This window comes from Neophocaena asiaeorientalis, unplaced genomic scaffold, assembly GCF_003031525.2.
Source record: "Neophocaena asiaeorientalis asiaeorientalis breed wild unplaced genomic scaffold, Neophocaena_asiaeorientalis_V1.1 scaffold533, whole genome shotgun sequence".
Classification (NCBI taxonomy): Eukaryota; Metazoa; Chordata; class Mammalia; order Artiodactyla; family Phocoenidae; genus Neophocaena; species Neophocaena asiaeorientalis.
Window position 1 is genome coordinate 697637 of NW_020172671.1, and position 16886 is coordinate 714522.

Below are 16886 nucleotides of genomic sequence, written 5' to 3' on the forward strand. Positions count from 1 at the left end.
CAAGGGGAGAGACCACAACAGGGAGAGGCCTGCGTATGGAAAAAAAAAAAAAAAAAAAAAAATGTATTGCTATAATATCAGTTTAAATTTTATGTTTATATCAGCTTATAATATAAGCTTAATATCAGTTTATATCATAGAAATATAAAGTTTTAGGTGCTAGATTCTTACTGAAGTTTACAAAACGATAATAAGTCTGATTCCCTCAAACAACCACCATCGAATATTTCTTATTTATAACATATAGTTTGCTTCACTATCTTGGAATCCAAAATAAATTTACATTTTTTAAATAGTTATTAAATGACTGGACATACTATCACCACTCTCTTTTTCCTCTCCTGGGTCTTACTCCCAGGAGACAGTCTTTTGAAGAGAAAATAATTAAAATCAATCCAACAAAAAACCCACTTTCTGCTTTAATCAAATATCATAATAAAAACACATGCTATCAACCTTGTTGCAAAGTATAGATAGTAAGGATAGAGTTCAATTACCACTGGTGGTGTTTGGGCAAAGACAGATTAGAAAGAAATTGTGAGTAACGCTTGCCCTAGTTTACCTCTATGAGATCGGGGATAGTTCCCTTTCATGTCTGGGAGGTAACCATACCATGTCTCTCCATGTTCAAGTCCCACTGAATACTAGAAGTTGTCCATCATTAAGTACCAGCACTTATTCAGTTTTAGTCAGTTTATGTTTCTCCCTAGCAATATTTATTGTTGTACCTAGCAGGGCCCTATCAGAAACCCTAACACAAATAAGTTTTTTGTTGGTACATCTCCCATAGTCTAAGCCATTCTGATTTGGTGAAACTCACAAAGTTTGGGCTATTCATACTTATTCATTGTTATATACATTGATTATCATACCTTATTAGAACATCTAATTTTCCAAGTTACAAGTTAAGAGTTTCTAGGAGCAATAGAAGCTCTACTAAGTTAAAGTTAATGTCACCTGCTTTTTCTATCACCTCTTGTGTAGCATAAGAAATATAGTTTATTCTGTGGCCAATGTCAAGTTATTCTCAGAAATGATCTAATACTATGAGTCTCATCTCTGAATAATAAGAAAAGAGATCACTGTGGGTATTGAAAGATAGAAATGGAAATAATTCTGCTAGGGTAAGATCACAATGTTAATTCACAGGTGAAAGAAAAGGGAAATGTTACAAATACATCAGATTTCAAATAGATTTTTTTTTTACTAAAATATCCATAATTTTCCATGTTTCATACGTCATCAAACCGTTTTAATAAAGCTATGTCTCTGAGATTGGACAACAAAATAGCTTCCAGGCTCTACTAATCTCATTGCACCTATTGGGAGAAACCATTAAGAGCACAGAGATAACTGCATAATATAGTGTAAAGTCATTGTATGCCTATCAGAGAGAATGGGTGATATAGTGTAACTGTCTAAGTTTACAGGTAAAAGAATGAGATTCAGATGGTTTGGATTTGCTCAAGTATGAACACAAAGTAAGTTGAAGATGCAGGGGTAGTAAAGATACACAAACTACAAAGCTATTTGGACTTCATCATAACAACTCCATTAAAGACATAGGCTATCGTGCCCCTCATAACAAAGAATTGTTACTTGCTAGAAATCTTCCAACATACCTAAGACACAGCCTTAGAGCAGGAGACAATAGAGATTAATTGTTCACAGAGCTGTTAGTGAATCCTAGGTGGATGACAATATCCACAAAAGGGTGGTAGCCTAAATTGCCACTACATGCAAAGGAGGTGGGGGGAAGAAAGATAGAAACCAGAAACAAAATCAAATCTTTGTTGTGACTCTCATTATTTTAATCATGGTCTCATTCATTCATTCCTGTATTTAATGAGTATCTACTATGGGCCACACACTGTTCTAGGCACTGGAGACACCATGGTGAACAAAACCTAGTCCTTGCTCTCATGTAGCTGTCATTCTAATAAGGAAAAGAGACAGTAAACAATGGTATATATATATGTGTGTGTGTACACATGTATGCATGTGTATATACTGTGTGTAAATATGTATATCTCAGTGTATGTAGTGTATGAAGGTGATACTTAAAAATCTAAAGTTTAGATAGGTTAGTCATATAGATTAGTCAGAATAGACTATTTATTAAGAACTGTTTGAGGAGAAACCTATAGAAAGTGAGAAAAAAGCAAGTACTAACGTCTTAAAGTGGAAACATTCTCACTGTGTTTAAGGAATTGCAAGTAAGTGAGTGGAAGGAGCTTTAAGGAATTCTCAAATCTTGAGAATATGTTGGAACAGGATCACAATAGTCCCTCAATATTATTAAAAATTCATGAAGATTCTGGAAGGAGAGAGTGAAAGAGATACTTCAGGGTTCACTAGACCCAGAGACCACTATAGACTGGACCTAGCTGGTATATTCCATGCAAAAAGAATATTTAACCTGAGAATTGTATCTTTCTTATTCAACCAAAAAATAAATTTTTTGCTTCTCTTACTTGAGTAGTTCAAACATTATATCCAGCATAAATCTAAATGCCTGGAGGTTACAGTTGAACCAAAAGATATTTCATTGTATTTAACCTTTTTCTTAGGTGTTTCTCAAAGCATAGTTAACTCTATGTGCTTGACCTGAGGAAAAAATAGGACTATGGTATATTGATAGAGAGGTTAAGGATTAATTTTGTTTGTTTGTTTTCTGCTACTATACTTACATCATTTTCTTGAAAGGGCATAATCCTCTTAACAGTAGCTCACAGTGTCTCCTTATGTATAGGCTCATTTTACTTCAAAAACAAGACTAGAAAAGGATGAATTAGCTATTCTTCTCTACCTTTTTAAAAATATAGGTGGAACATGAATAAGACATATAGATTATTGTAAAATAACTATATTAGACGAACTAAGAGTTAAAATAATCATAGATATATAGACTATATAAAAATTAGCTAATTTGTATCAATTCATTTTAAACTGCTGAAATCAGGATGTTAACATTTTTGTGACAACAAGCCTTCCCATCCAGAACACAACCTGTCTTTTCACTTACACAGGTTTTATTTCATTTCCTTCAGAATGTTTTTTATGGTTCTCTTTATAGAAGTCTTGTACCTTTCTTGCCAAATATGTTTTTCAAAATTACACATTTACTTTGTTGCTTGTGTGAATTGGATCTTTCCATTTGAATTGCCAATCATTTTTATAAAAGAAAGCTTTAAATTTTCATATGCATGCTTTCTTCAAAGCCAGTTTACATGACTCTTAAACATAACATAGTATAAATTGTAGACAAATGATTAACTCTTGAGTTTAGGTAGGCAAATTGCATATTGTAAGTAAAAAAATGATACCTTTTTATTTTGTAATCCTTTCCAAATTTTTCCTATTTACTGCATTACCTAGAACTTCTGAGATAATGTTGAATGCTGTCACAGATTTTGAGCATCCATGTTTTATTCTAATCTTTAATGGCAAAAGTTTTCACATTTTATTATATAGTCTAATACTTCTTTTAATTTCATACATTCATTGTTACATTTAGAAAGTTTTCTCCTTTTTCTACTATTTCTGTGTTTCTAAAACTTAAATCAGGAATTTCTGCTTTATTTATCAAACATTTAATAAGCATCTACTGTAATCACATTTATCTTTCACCTTTGTGTTATTAATGCTACATTGAAGAAGAAAATTTGTATCAAAATGATGTATGAGTTCAATATAATTCAATAAGACTACCAATCTTTTTTAAACTTCACAAATTGACATACCAAAAGTTCATGGAAAAGTAGATATTCAAGAATAACAAAGAAAATAATGAAATTGAACAATGATGAGATTTGCAATGTCTATATTAAAAGTGATTAAACAGTATGGTATTTCAGAGAAATAATCATAGATAAGTGAATCAATACACAAAATACCAGTTCAGATCCATGTATGGATTTCTGAGAGAAAGTGTGGGTGGAGCATAACATAACATAGTACATATGGCATTTTAAATTGGTGGGGAATAAAACAGAGTTTACTATAAATGCTACTGGGAAAACAGATATCCATATATTGGAAAGTATAATTATCTACCCTACTTCACACCATACAAAAATAATTTCCAGATAAATGAAAAGTTTAAATATAACGTAAAATTTGAAAGTATGGGAATTAAACATTAGATGGTGTTTTCAACCTTTTCAACTTTTGAAAACCTAGATTTGAAGAAACCTTTCCTAACCAAGACATAAAACACAGCTACCCTAGAGGAAAATACTGACAGATTTACATGTACTTTTAAAAAAGTTTTCAGAGAAAATTAACTAAAAGCAAAGTTTAAAATTAAAAAAAAAACTGGGAAAATAATTACAACATGCATAAAAAATGGTTAATACTGATAATATGTAGGAAACTTCTGTAAAACCATGAGAAAAGGACAATTGAAACTAGAAAAGTGTACATGAACAGAAAAATCAGAGCAAAAGGAATAGAAATAACAGTAAAAACTTCTGCTAAACCATACTAATAATGTAGAGAATAGGAAATCAAAATGTTATTAACATATTTAATGACAAAAACACAAATAGATAACACTATTATTTTGGTGAGAATGTGGAGACCTATTCTCCTTTATACCATTTTTGAGAATATACTGAAAAAAAGTGTGGAGTAATTTAGACAATTTATCCAATTTTTACATCCTCACATATCGTAGCTAAGTAAGCCTGTGAAGAATTCATTCTGCCGTGATAGCACAAATATAAAGAACACGTATTAGCACAAATATAAAGATATAGGTACTAAGATCTCCATTCCTGGATTATGTTTTTTAGCTGAAAAAATTAAAACAAACTTTCACTAGCATGTGCTGTTATAACGAGCAACCACAAAATCTTAGTGGCTTACAAGATAATTTTTCCTTTCAGTTATATTGTACGTTGGTTGCTATGGGTCAGCTGTTGCAAATTGCTCAAATGGCTGGTCTTCTCATTCCCCAGCCCAGGATTAGGGAAACCCCTAATTACCATGTGCTATTCTCATAGTTGAAGGCTGTCAAAAATTTGCAATCCATCCATCAGCTACCGTTGCGACTGTGAAATCTATTAATTAAATCTACATATGCTGACCTAGAACAGTATTCATGATACATGAGGGGAAAATAAGTTTCAGAGGAATATGTATAGAATTAGCTCAGTTTCTTAAAACACTCAAACACACAAAAAGCCAAGAATTTTGTAAAAACATGTACACCTACAAAATGAAAATATTTGCAGAAATACAACCTTACTTGTTAAGTGGTTACTCTTTGGTTTGGACAGAAGCAGTCAGGAAGACCAGCATATTTATGGGTGATTCTTACTTGTCATTTTATGAGTGTTTTTTTCTTTATTTTTATGTGAAAAGAAAATCATTTTCAAAAAAGACAATTTCCCAGTCTGAAACATATTTTTAAGGATTTTTTATCAGCATATAGAGAGCATATATTTTACAGTTCATTTAAGAGCTGTGCCAAAGAACTTGGATATTTGTTCTTTCAGTAAACATTTCTACATCATGAAGGCCAATGCACTAGGAGTTAATGAACAGAGATGATAAACAAGGCCTGTCCACAAAGGACTGTAAGTGTTTGCACATTTTAGAAAACAAAGCATGCCAGAGAATTACCAAGTAGTAAGAGCCACTTGAAGTAGTATGTCCAATTAGAAAGATGTTTCTACTAACTTCAAACCAATCATGTGATTGCTCTAAAATTCTTATTGCTATAAAGTTTGTAAGTATTTTATACTGCATTCTTTATCACATCACTAGCACTTAAACACCTTTATGGATATGCCGTTCAAATGATGTGCTGTGAGGACTACAATCCATTACAGAACCCTGAGTGGAAGAATTGGGAACACTTCCTATAGAAAGAAGTGGCACATTGGTTTAACTTTGTTTAAATGAATAGATTTTCCGCAGGCAAATGTAAGAAGGAATAACATTTTAGTCTTGGAGAACAGCATGGAAAAAGTGGAAAACTATAAAAGGTATATATATTCAAAGAAAAAAAAATTTACTTTTTTCTGGCAGAAGTTGAGTGTATGACAGTATAAGATGGCAGGAAGTTGTATTGGAAAATAAACCTGTATCCTTACAGGAATGATTTTATATTCTATTTTAGGCAGTTGGTAATTTATCCTATAGGAAACAGGTCAAGTTTTTATGCAATTAAGTGAAATAATCAAATTTGTATTTTAGAAAGGTAAGAGTAGTAGCACTAAGGAGGATGGAACAGAGAGTGAAAATGGAGTATAGGAAAGGAGTTAAGTAGCTATATCTAGTCTAGGCAAAAGATGATTATGAAGCACTGGGTATTGGGAAAAGAAGAAAAAGAAGGATAATAAGATGTTTAAGAAGTGGAATACATAGGTCTTGAGGAGTGCATATGTACGCATGGGAAGGAGGTGGAGGGGTTAGTTAAAGTTTTCATTAAACACTTTAAAATATTTCATGGAATTTCCAGTAGACAGAGAAAAAATTTACTCTAGAAATCAAGAGAGATGACAAAATTGGTGATGTAGATTTGAGAGCTGTCAACACAAATGACCATTGTTGCCGTAAAATTGAATTGGAATAACTATTCAGAGAGAGCATTGAACAAAGAGAAAATAGACTGTGAAATAGTTTAATATTATGCTACTTAAAAGTCAGATGGGAAAAAAATAGAACCAGAACACAGGGTATGGAGCATACTATTCAAAGCAAATAGGCCTAGAATCAAGAGATTCAGGACTATGTAAGGGACAGCTGAGAATTTCAAAGTTGATCAATACTTTCCATTACTGCTGAGAGATTACATATGTAGAAAAAAATGAAGAGATGCTATTAGATTTAGGAGGTCATTTCTGGCATTGTGACAGCAATTTCAACACTGAAACAAGAGAACTTAGACTGAAATACTTTCAAAAGTGAATGGGGGAGAAAAAAATGAAGTAATGAACTTGGAAGACTTATGAGAAGTTGCAATACAATGATCTCACTTATATGTGGAATCTAAAATTGACAAACTCATAGAAACAGAGAGTAGAATAGTAATTCTCAAAAGTGAGTCTGGCTGGGGCTTCCCTGGTGGCGCAGTGGTTGAGAGTCTGCCTGCCGATGGAGGGGGCATGGGTTCGTGCCCCGGTCCAGGAGGATCCCACATGCCACGGAGCAGCTAGGCCCGTGAGCCATGGCCGCTGAGCCTGCGAATCCAGAGCCTGTGCTCTGCAACGGGAGAGGCCACAACAGTGAGAGGCCCACATACCACAAAAAAAAAAAAAAAAAAAAATGAGTCTGGGAATTAATTCTTTAGGATAAATCCAATAAAGAGCCCCACATACCAAAAAAAAAAAAAAAAAAAAAAGTGAGTCTGGAGGTGCTAGGTTAAAGGGAACAAATTTCCAGTTATAAGATGAGTAACTTCTGAAGATATAATGTACAGTATGGTGAATATAGTTAATAATGCTGTATCACATACTTGAAGGTTGCTAAGAGAGTAGATCTTAAACATTTCTCACTACACACACACATGCACAAGTGGTGATTATGCGAGGTGAATCATCATGTTGTTCACCTTAAACTTACACGGTGTTATATGCCAACTTTATCTCAATAGAGCTGTAAAAAAGAAACCAAATGTTAAATATTCAGAAATTTTGTGAGGCCTTGACAAAGCTTTGGTAGCCTAAAATCAGCCAAGGTATTTTTACTATGGAAATTGGAAATTGAGAAAAATTTAAAAAAGTGAACAGGAGAGAAGAAAATGGAGTAATGAACATGGAAGACTTATAAGAAGGGGGTAGTAAATGAAAAAGGGAAGGTTGGTAATTGATGTTGAAGGAAGAAAAATACCATTTGTTAATTTTTCCTTATTATAACATAACAGTTTTATTGTTTAAAATATAGAAGTCAGATACAAACAAGAGAAAGTTAAGAGTAACCAATAAATCACCACAAAGTTGTCTAGAATAGATTCATGCTAAAATATGAGCTAAAGGAAAAAGAAAAAAACTAGCTAAAAAACACTAACATACTAGAGAGACAGATTTCATGATAAAAAGATAAGACTTGAAGTTGGAAGACCTGAGCTCAAATCTTGACTATGTTATTTACTAGCTGAGTGATCTTGGACAAGTCAAACAAACTTTTGGGACCTCCATAAACTGATCTTTAAAGTGATTATATGGAAAGTTTTATGTGCATATGAAAATCTATATTAAACTGTACATGACTTAAAAATACAATGAATTATTGATGGATTGGAAAAAGATGACTTAGGCAGGATTTTAATGGAATGGGGCAAAAAAATGCATATCAAAAGTAATGCCACCAAGAAACTTTTGTGGTGCTCAAGAAGGAAGTCAAGACATATACAGTGTGGTCAGAAACTCTTTTGTTAATTAGAAGAGAAAAGGGTTAGAAAACTGAGGAAATATTATAATATGACTTTTGTGGGAATTTCTTAAAATTACTTCAGTGTAGCTCTTTCTGTAATCTGAATGGCCCAATTCATAGTTATAAGAACAGAAAAAGTAGTTTTAATATTGATGTTTCAGTTATGAGTTTTATGCTATTATGCTATTATGAGTCCTAGTGTACTTAATAAATAGAAAGGAAAACACTATTTAAATTGCTAATCAATCCAAAGATTTGCTTCTTCCTCTTTGTAGAATTTTGTTAACACAATATTGAATAAATATAAGCTCTCACTAATTAAACTAACCTATTTACAGTCAGAGGACAATTTATCATGCTTCACACTTTAATTCATAACTAGTTTTCGATTAATGTTTAAAATATGAGCTTGTGAACTTCAGGGTGTAAAAAACACTCATTTTGATGTCACAATAGAATGTCATAATATATATTTCAATGTGGTTATTATTGTGCGATTTTGAATTTAAAGTCTATTTGCAAGTCATTTTATTGCTATGATTTTGCATGTGGCACATTCACCTTTTAAAATGCAATTTCTCTTTTAGTGAAGACATGTGGCTCTAATCTTCAAGGACCAAGTGGAACCTTTACGTCTCCCAACTTTCCATTCCAGTATGACAGCAATGCACAATGTGTCTGGGTCATCACAGCGGTGAACACCAATAAGGTAACTGAAAACCATCTCTGGTGAAAAAGCGTAACATAAAGACAAAAACAAAGACATCATGAGGGAAGTGCAGTGAAGAAAATTCATACCTAACATATGATTTCTGAAATATTTCCTACTTATCCATTATATAAAACATAAACTTATATGAGAAATACGGAAAAAATGTTAAATATTGCAGTTCTATCCCAACTAACATATAAACGACAACACATTAAAATTATAAATTAATGTTTTCTGAGACATGCTTTTGAAGGTTGTAAGTATACTTTTTTTTTTTTAAAGAGGCCATAAATAATGGTTTTCACTTCATATCTTTCTGCTTGACATATCATTCAGGTATATCATGTTTTTATACATAGCTGCCTTTCCTTTCAGTGTTTCTCTATTGCCACAGATCACATAGCTTTTCTTTATTATAAGAAGTTATTAATGTTCTCTCCACTAATAGAGGATTCATATTATGGGTACTTCTAAAGGTTGGGTTGTCTTTCTATTTGACTAAAAATGAATAATACATCTAAATATGTACATGCCACAGTACTTCAAAAAAAATTATAATGCTGAATGAACGAAAGAGCAGCTGAAAAATTAGCAAGTTTTCTGTTTCTGTTCTCTCTATCCTGCTTCTCCTTGTAAGAATGTATAGCAAGGACCTAAATAGGAAGAGTCAAAATTCCTCTCAGAATATATGATATCTTATCTGAGTTAGATTAAGGAAAGGTTGGTGGTAGAGTCCATAAAACTGGGTCATATTTGTAGTTCAAATACTGATTTAGAATTTACCAACTAACAACTTTGATCAAGCTATTTAACCTCTCTGAAATTCAGTTTCTTTATCTATAAAATGTGAGTAATAAGAGCATGTATTTCAAAGTTATGAGAAGTAAGTGAGGTAATGCATACAGAGTACTTAGCAGAGTTAATAAATACTTAAAAAAAATTAACTCGTTATTAGATACAAAGTATACTATTTTCCAGACTGTTTGGGGTTTTATGTTCATAAAACAATCATAAGAGTAGCAGGGTTGTTTTAAAAATCAACTCAGTGGTCAATTACACTTGCCTTATAGGAGAGCCCTGATTTACAACTCATAAGAACTAGGTCAGAAGCCTATGCTCCCCTAAACTAGCTGTATAAACCTTGGGAAAATTACTAAATCTAACTCTTCACCTTCACAAAGGAAATCATTTTACTTACCCAACCCGTGTTGTCAATTCAATTCAATTCAGCAAATGTTTATTTATCGAATACCTTCTCTGTGCAAATTATGGGTTGTTAAGGAAAAAAAATCATGAACTACTTGAGAAAAAATAAACGCATATTTATTGAACATTTAGTAACATGCCAGGTACCATTCACAGCACTTTTCATGAATTATTTAATTTTAAGACTTTCCTTAATAGATAAATAATTTTATGTCTGCATTTAATAAAGAAGATGAATAACGTGTCTGAGATCACATAGGTAGCAAAGGTCAATGCTGTGTACTTTATAAGATGTGTGTTATTTACAGTGACGTATCTCACACTAAGACATAAGTATCTTATACTAAGATAAGCATGAAGCAAATTCATTGTAAAGTATGGGAGAAACACATTGTATTAATCTTGTATGGAGATAGAAATCTTTTTTGTGTCATAGCAGTTACCTATAATTGTCAGCAAAATGTGATAATTATCTCCTGCTCTATAAGATGTTTACTTTGCTAAGCTTAACTCATTTTCATTATTGAATTACCTGAAGTTTCACAGAGTTCATCACATTTCTCCTTACTTTTCTTAACCAATCTACCAAACTTTTATCTATTCTCTCTTTCCATAAAAAAAATCGAATTTATTTTCTAAGGGAGACATAATTACTTTCTTTGCTATTTTTATCAAATAGCTGATTGAGGACATTAATTTTTGATCTGTTGGTTTATATCCATTTTAAGATACCCTGTAAAAATCCAGGTATTTTCAACCATCTCCCACAATTATATTTTACATTGTGGCCCAGTTACTCACACACACACACACACACACACACACACACACACATACATACATACATACATACAATGCTAAAAAATAATTTTCCCTTACTACATGAATGCAATTCTCTGTTTTTGATTCTAACTTGTAATCTATTTTTAAAATACTGGTCATACCTCACTAAATCAATTTTATGATGCACTACAGGTTATAACCATATATTTTGACAAATAATGTTGGAAGATTTGCTTACATAGATTACCATGTCAGAACTCTTTTGAGAAGACAGTTACTGGCATAAACCACAGGTGCAGAGCTCTCTTAGTTGGTATAAACCCAAATTAACCAAGATACTTAACCCCTCAATATCTATGAGTTTCTTCAAAAATCATTGCTCATGTTTTTCTTTATGTTTGATAACTTAAAAGCAATCATTGGGGAGGGTTCAAGATGGTGGTATTGGAAGATCCTGAACTCAACTCTTCCCACAGATACAACAAATATACAACTACATATGGGATAATTCGCTCTGAAAGGGGCCTGAAAACACAACAGAATCTCCACAACAAAGGGTGAAAGGACAGCCACAAAGGGTAAAGGGACAGTTAGGAGAAACAGAGATGCAGTCACACCCCAGCCACAGCAATTCACAGTCTGGAAGGATCACAAGGTATGGATATTTTCCTTGAGAAGCAAGAGATTTGAACTTCACGTCAGGCACCCCAACCCTTAGATCCTTCACAGGAAAGATGAGCCCCTAAAACACATGCTTTGAAAACCAATGGGTAATACATCCAGGAAAACCGTAGAACTACAGTGAATGGAAAACTCACTCTTAAAGGGGTCACATGCAGACTCAGTCAACCTGAAAACCAGCACAAAATCACCAGATTGAAAAGTGATTTCAATCACTTGTAAAGGTCAAAGGTAAAGGGGACTCCCTTACTGATCTTAAAGTGTCTGCTGGAGGGGCAGGAACCAGTTGAGATGCTCTCTGGGGACTAAGACACTGGTGGGAGCCATTTTTGAAATCTCAGGGTACCTTGCTAATACCATCTCTGGAATGCACCATTTAGGAAATCTCCATCTAACCTGTTACTGCCAGTGGATGTGCCCCACAAAGAGCTCCACCTACTCCTGTGCCTTGGCCAAGCTACAGAACCAGCTGGGATGTGACTCTGCCCGGCGTTCAGCAGCTACCATGGCCAGGTCCTGCAGCAAACCATGATAGAGGCCAGCCCTGCCCACCAGCACACTGAAGCAGCAGCAGCTGCAGCCCCTCCACAGCAGGAGAATGCATGCAGTCCACATAGGGGACACCTCTTGAGTGCCTGGCACTTCTGAGCCCTACAGAACATCTACATAAAGTCACTCCTCCAAGACTGGGAGAGGTAGCTGATTTACCTAATACATAGAGACAAATACAGAGAATTAGGCAAAATGAGGAGACAGAGGACTATGTTCCAAGTGAAAGAACAAGACAATGCCTCAGAAAGCAAAATAAAGCAGAGTTAAACAATCTACTTTATAAAGAGTTTAAAGTAATAGTCATAAATATTCTCACTGAACACAGGAGAAGAATGGACAGACACAGTGAGAACTTCAACAAAGAGACAGAAAATATGAGGAAATACCGAATAGAAGTTATAACTGAACTGAAAAATACACTATAGGGGTTCAAAAACAAGTTGGATGAGGTAGAAGAATGAATAAGCAAGCTGGAAGACAAGTCAGTGGAACTCACCCAGACAGAGCAGCAAAATGAATAAAGAATTTAAAAAACTGAATACATCTTAAGAAACCTTTGGGACAAGATCAACAGGAATAACAACATTTGTGTTATAGTGGTCCCAGAAGGAAAAAAATGAGAAAAAATATTAAAGAAATAATGGCTGAAAATTTTCATAATCCGTAGAGGAAACAGACATCAAGGTCCAGAAAGCACAGAGAATTCTGAATTAGATGGACCCAAAGAGACACATAACAAGACACATTATAATTAAAAATGGTAAAAGTCAAGGACAAAGAGAGAATACTAAAAGCAGCAAGAGAAAAACAACCTGTTACATGTAAGGGAAACCCCATAAGGCTATCAGCAGTTTTTTGTTTTGTTTTGTTTTTTTCAGCAGAAATCTTACAGGCCAAAAGGAGTGGCATGACATATTTAAAGTGCTGAAAGGAAAAAATAACCAACCAAGAATTCTGCAATAACATACCCAGGAAGGTTACCATTCAGAATTGAAAGAGAGATTAAGAGTTTCCCAGGGAAGCATAAGCTAAAGAACTTCACTACCACTAAATTGTCCCTGAGAGAAATGTTAAAGGACCTTCTTTAGGCTGAAAATAAATATCACTAATTAAATAATAAGAAAACAATGTAAAAATCCACTGGAAAAGGTAAATATATAACAAAGGTAGTATATCAATTACTTATAAAGCAAGCATGAGGATTAAAAGACAAAAGTAGGGGCTTCCCTGGTGGTGCAGTTGTTGAGAGTCCGCCTGCCGATGCAGGGCACATGGGTTCGTGCCCCGGTCCGGGAAGATCCCACATGCCACGGAGCGGCTGGGCCCGTGAGCCATGGCCGCTGAGCCTGCGCGTCTGGAGCCTGTGCTCCGCGACGGGAGAGGCCACAACAGTGAGAGGCCCATGTACTGCAAAAAAAAAAAAAAAGCCAAAAGTAGTAAAATTAACTAAAATTACAATAGTTAAGGGATACATAAAAAGATGTAAAGTGTGTCATCAAAAGTATAAAACACTTGGGGAAGTGAAAATATACAGCTTTGGAATGTGTTCAAATTTAAGTTCCTAACAACTTAAGACAAACTGCTATTTAATTAGAATGTAGTATGTGAGCCTCATGATAATCACAAGGAAAAAACATAAAGTAAGTACACAAAAAAATGAACAGAAATTTAAAAATAATGCTAAAGAAAACAACCAAAACCCAAGGAAAAGAGAGAGGAAGAAAAGAACAGAGAAAAACTACAGAAACCAGAAAACAATTACCAAAGTGGCAATAAGTACATACCTATCAATAATTACTTTAAATGTAAATGGATGAAATTTTCCAATGAAAAGACCTAGGGAGAATAAATGGATTAAAAAAAAAAAAAAGACCCATCTTTATGCTGCCTACAAGTGACTCACTTCAGGAGTAAGAACACACAAACTAAAGGTGAAGGGATGGAAAAAGATATTCCATGCAAATGGAAATGAAAAGAAAGCTGATATGATACTCATATCAGAAAAAGTAGACTTTAAAATAAAGACGATAATAAAAGACAAGGGCATTACATAATGATAACAGAGCCAGTCCACCAAGAAGATATAACATTTATAAATGTATATGTACCTAACATAACACCAAGATATATAAAGCAAATATTAACAGACTTAAAAGGAGAAATTGAAAGCAATACAGTAATAGTAAGGGACTTGAGCACCCCAGTTACATCAATGGATAGATCATCCTGGCAGACAATCAATAAGGAAACAATAGACCTAAAGAACACCCTACACCAAATTAAGTCCTTAATAGGTATATAGAACAGTCCATCCAAAATCAGCAGAATACAAATTCTTGTCAAGTGCACATGGAACATTCTCCAGGATAGTTCACATGCTAAGGGCCCAAAACAAGTCACAATACATTCAAGATTTTTTTTGCCGTATGCGGGCCTCTCACTGTTGTGACCTCTCCCGTTGTGGAGCACAGGCTCCGGATGTGCAGGCTCAGCGGCCCTGGCTCGTGGGCCCAGCCGCTCCGCGGCATGTGGGATCTTACAGGACCGGGGCACGAACCCACATCCCCTGAATCGGCAGGTGGACTCTCAACCACTGCGCCACCACAGAAGCCAGAGCCTGGTGTCTTCTAGAAACTAAAAAGATGACAGCGGTCCTGTGGCATAGTGGGTAAAGAGAAGAATGTAAGAAATGGACGCTATAGAGCTGATTAAAGCTCGGATCATACAGGGCCCTCTGCGATCCATCCAAAAATGTAATGAGAAGCATGATATCTCTTACTTCATTTAGATATCTCTTAAGTGTCACTTTCTCTCCCCTGAATCACTGACCACCTCCATCTCTATCTCCTTGCTTTATTTTTTTTATAGCATCTTGTAACACATCAGTATTTGAAGATCTCATATTGTATGGTATTATATTATGTGCTGCTTCTCTATCTTTTGTATACTTCTCCAAGAAGGGAAGAAAGTTTGTCTATATCCCCAGCACTAGAATAGCACCTAGTAAAGAGTAGGCTCTAAATACAAATTTATAGAATGAATTAAACAAATTAAAAGGTTTTAGGAAGAAGATTTATCTGATTTGTGTTTCAACATAACATCGAAAATTTTCAAAAGAGGCTTATTAATTGAAGTGCAGTTCACAAAACAGCAAATAGTATAAATATCTCTCCCTACTCTTTTCCCAACCACTCGTCCCGAAGAATATTCATTCATGGACCAGCAATCTTTCTTCCTGGATAACTGGCAAACAGTGAGTTCAGTGGCAAATAATTCCTCTTATACCCTAAATTCTTGGGCTTCTACCTAAATTGCTTACTCAAGAAGATAATTTTGGAAGTAAACAAGGTCTTCCATAAATATTAACTGATAAAGATTCATTAACACTTGAAGAAATTACATAAGCAAAAATAAAGTTAACAACAAAGACCATGAATTGAGAAGCTAATATCTTGCATCCTTCCTCTTTGGTATCAAAGAAAAACAATAAAAATAAACTGAGAATGGGAATTAGAATCCACTGTATGGTTCATTATATACAAAAATGTATAGTATCTCACTACCATGTTGTATGTTTAGCCATTTTAAACTAATCTCATTTTTTAATAAAGCTTCAAGTCAAAGGTTCTCTGCTTAAAAATAGTATAGATGAATAAATGGAGAGATAGGTATTCTGGATCAGACTGACGTCATTATTAATGAGTGACAAAACCCAGCAAAATAGTGCTTCTTACCAAATTCACTTTAATGAGACGTACTCATATTTGTTTAAAATTTGTTTCAATATGTACAACCTAACATGTACAAATTTGTAATGAATATCCTCCTAAAACCAGCAACAGTATCTGCAAGCATTTTCTTCAAAATTTGTAACTTCAAGTTGATCATTTATATATATTATGAAATTTAAATTATAGCCTCCAGTAGCAAAACATGAATAAATGGCAGAAAGAACCAATGGTTTTGTACAGTTTTGTTATAGATTTAATATTTGATGCATTTTTCATTTTGTGTAGTTTCTTCCCTTCAGTGAAACATTCGTAGTGCCATATTTAATATCATTGTTACATACCAGCAACCCCCTAAAGGGGAAGAGCAGTGCACAAATACAAAAGGCATAGAAAAATAAACAAAGCTGAAAGCTTTTATCGTTCCATCAGTATCTTACTGTGTCTCCAGATTCCCCTCCTGTCTCTAAAATATGAGCCTTTGTAAGAATTGAAACTATTAACCTGATTCTGCCAGCAAAGTGGATGAACCTAGAGAATTCCCTAGGCTGGCACTCCTCATTTTTGAATGGTCTAGTCCAAGAGTCTTGGAATACATCTTCTGTTGTAAAATATATAATTATTATAGTGTATAATCCTTCTAGAATATGAGAGATTAATTTCTTCCTCTAAAATGAGATTACTTTCAAATAAATAATGTTGGGTTTATATGTATTATATTTAAACCTTTTTTATCTTACAGTATTTGTTTCACAAATTTCATGTAAATTTACCTTTTTACAAAAATAGGCAAATTAGGATGATTACTAATTAAACAGTTATTGAACACTAATTTTCCATGT

General features: G+C 34.0%; 1 protein-coding gene across 2 annotated transcripts in view; it reads left to right on the forward strand.

Moving 5' to 3' along the window:
• The window catches only part of CSMD3 (CUB and Sushi multiple domains 3), a 1062125-nt gene that overhangs the window by 467089 nt on the left and 578150 nt on the right, over positions 1 to 16886 (forward strand). For both annotated transcript variants that reach the window (XM_024739588.1, XM_024739590.1), the window contains one exon: positions 8970 to 9091. In XM_024739588.1, coding sequence (XP_024595356.1) covers positions 8970 to 9091 — 122 coding nt within the window. The remainder of the gene's footprint in view (positions 1 to 8969; positions 9092 to 16886) is intronic.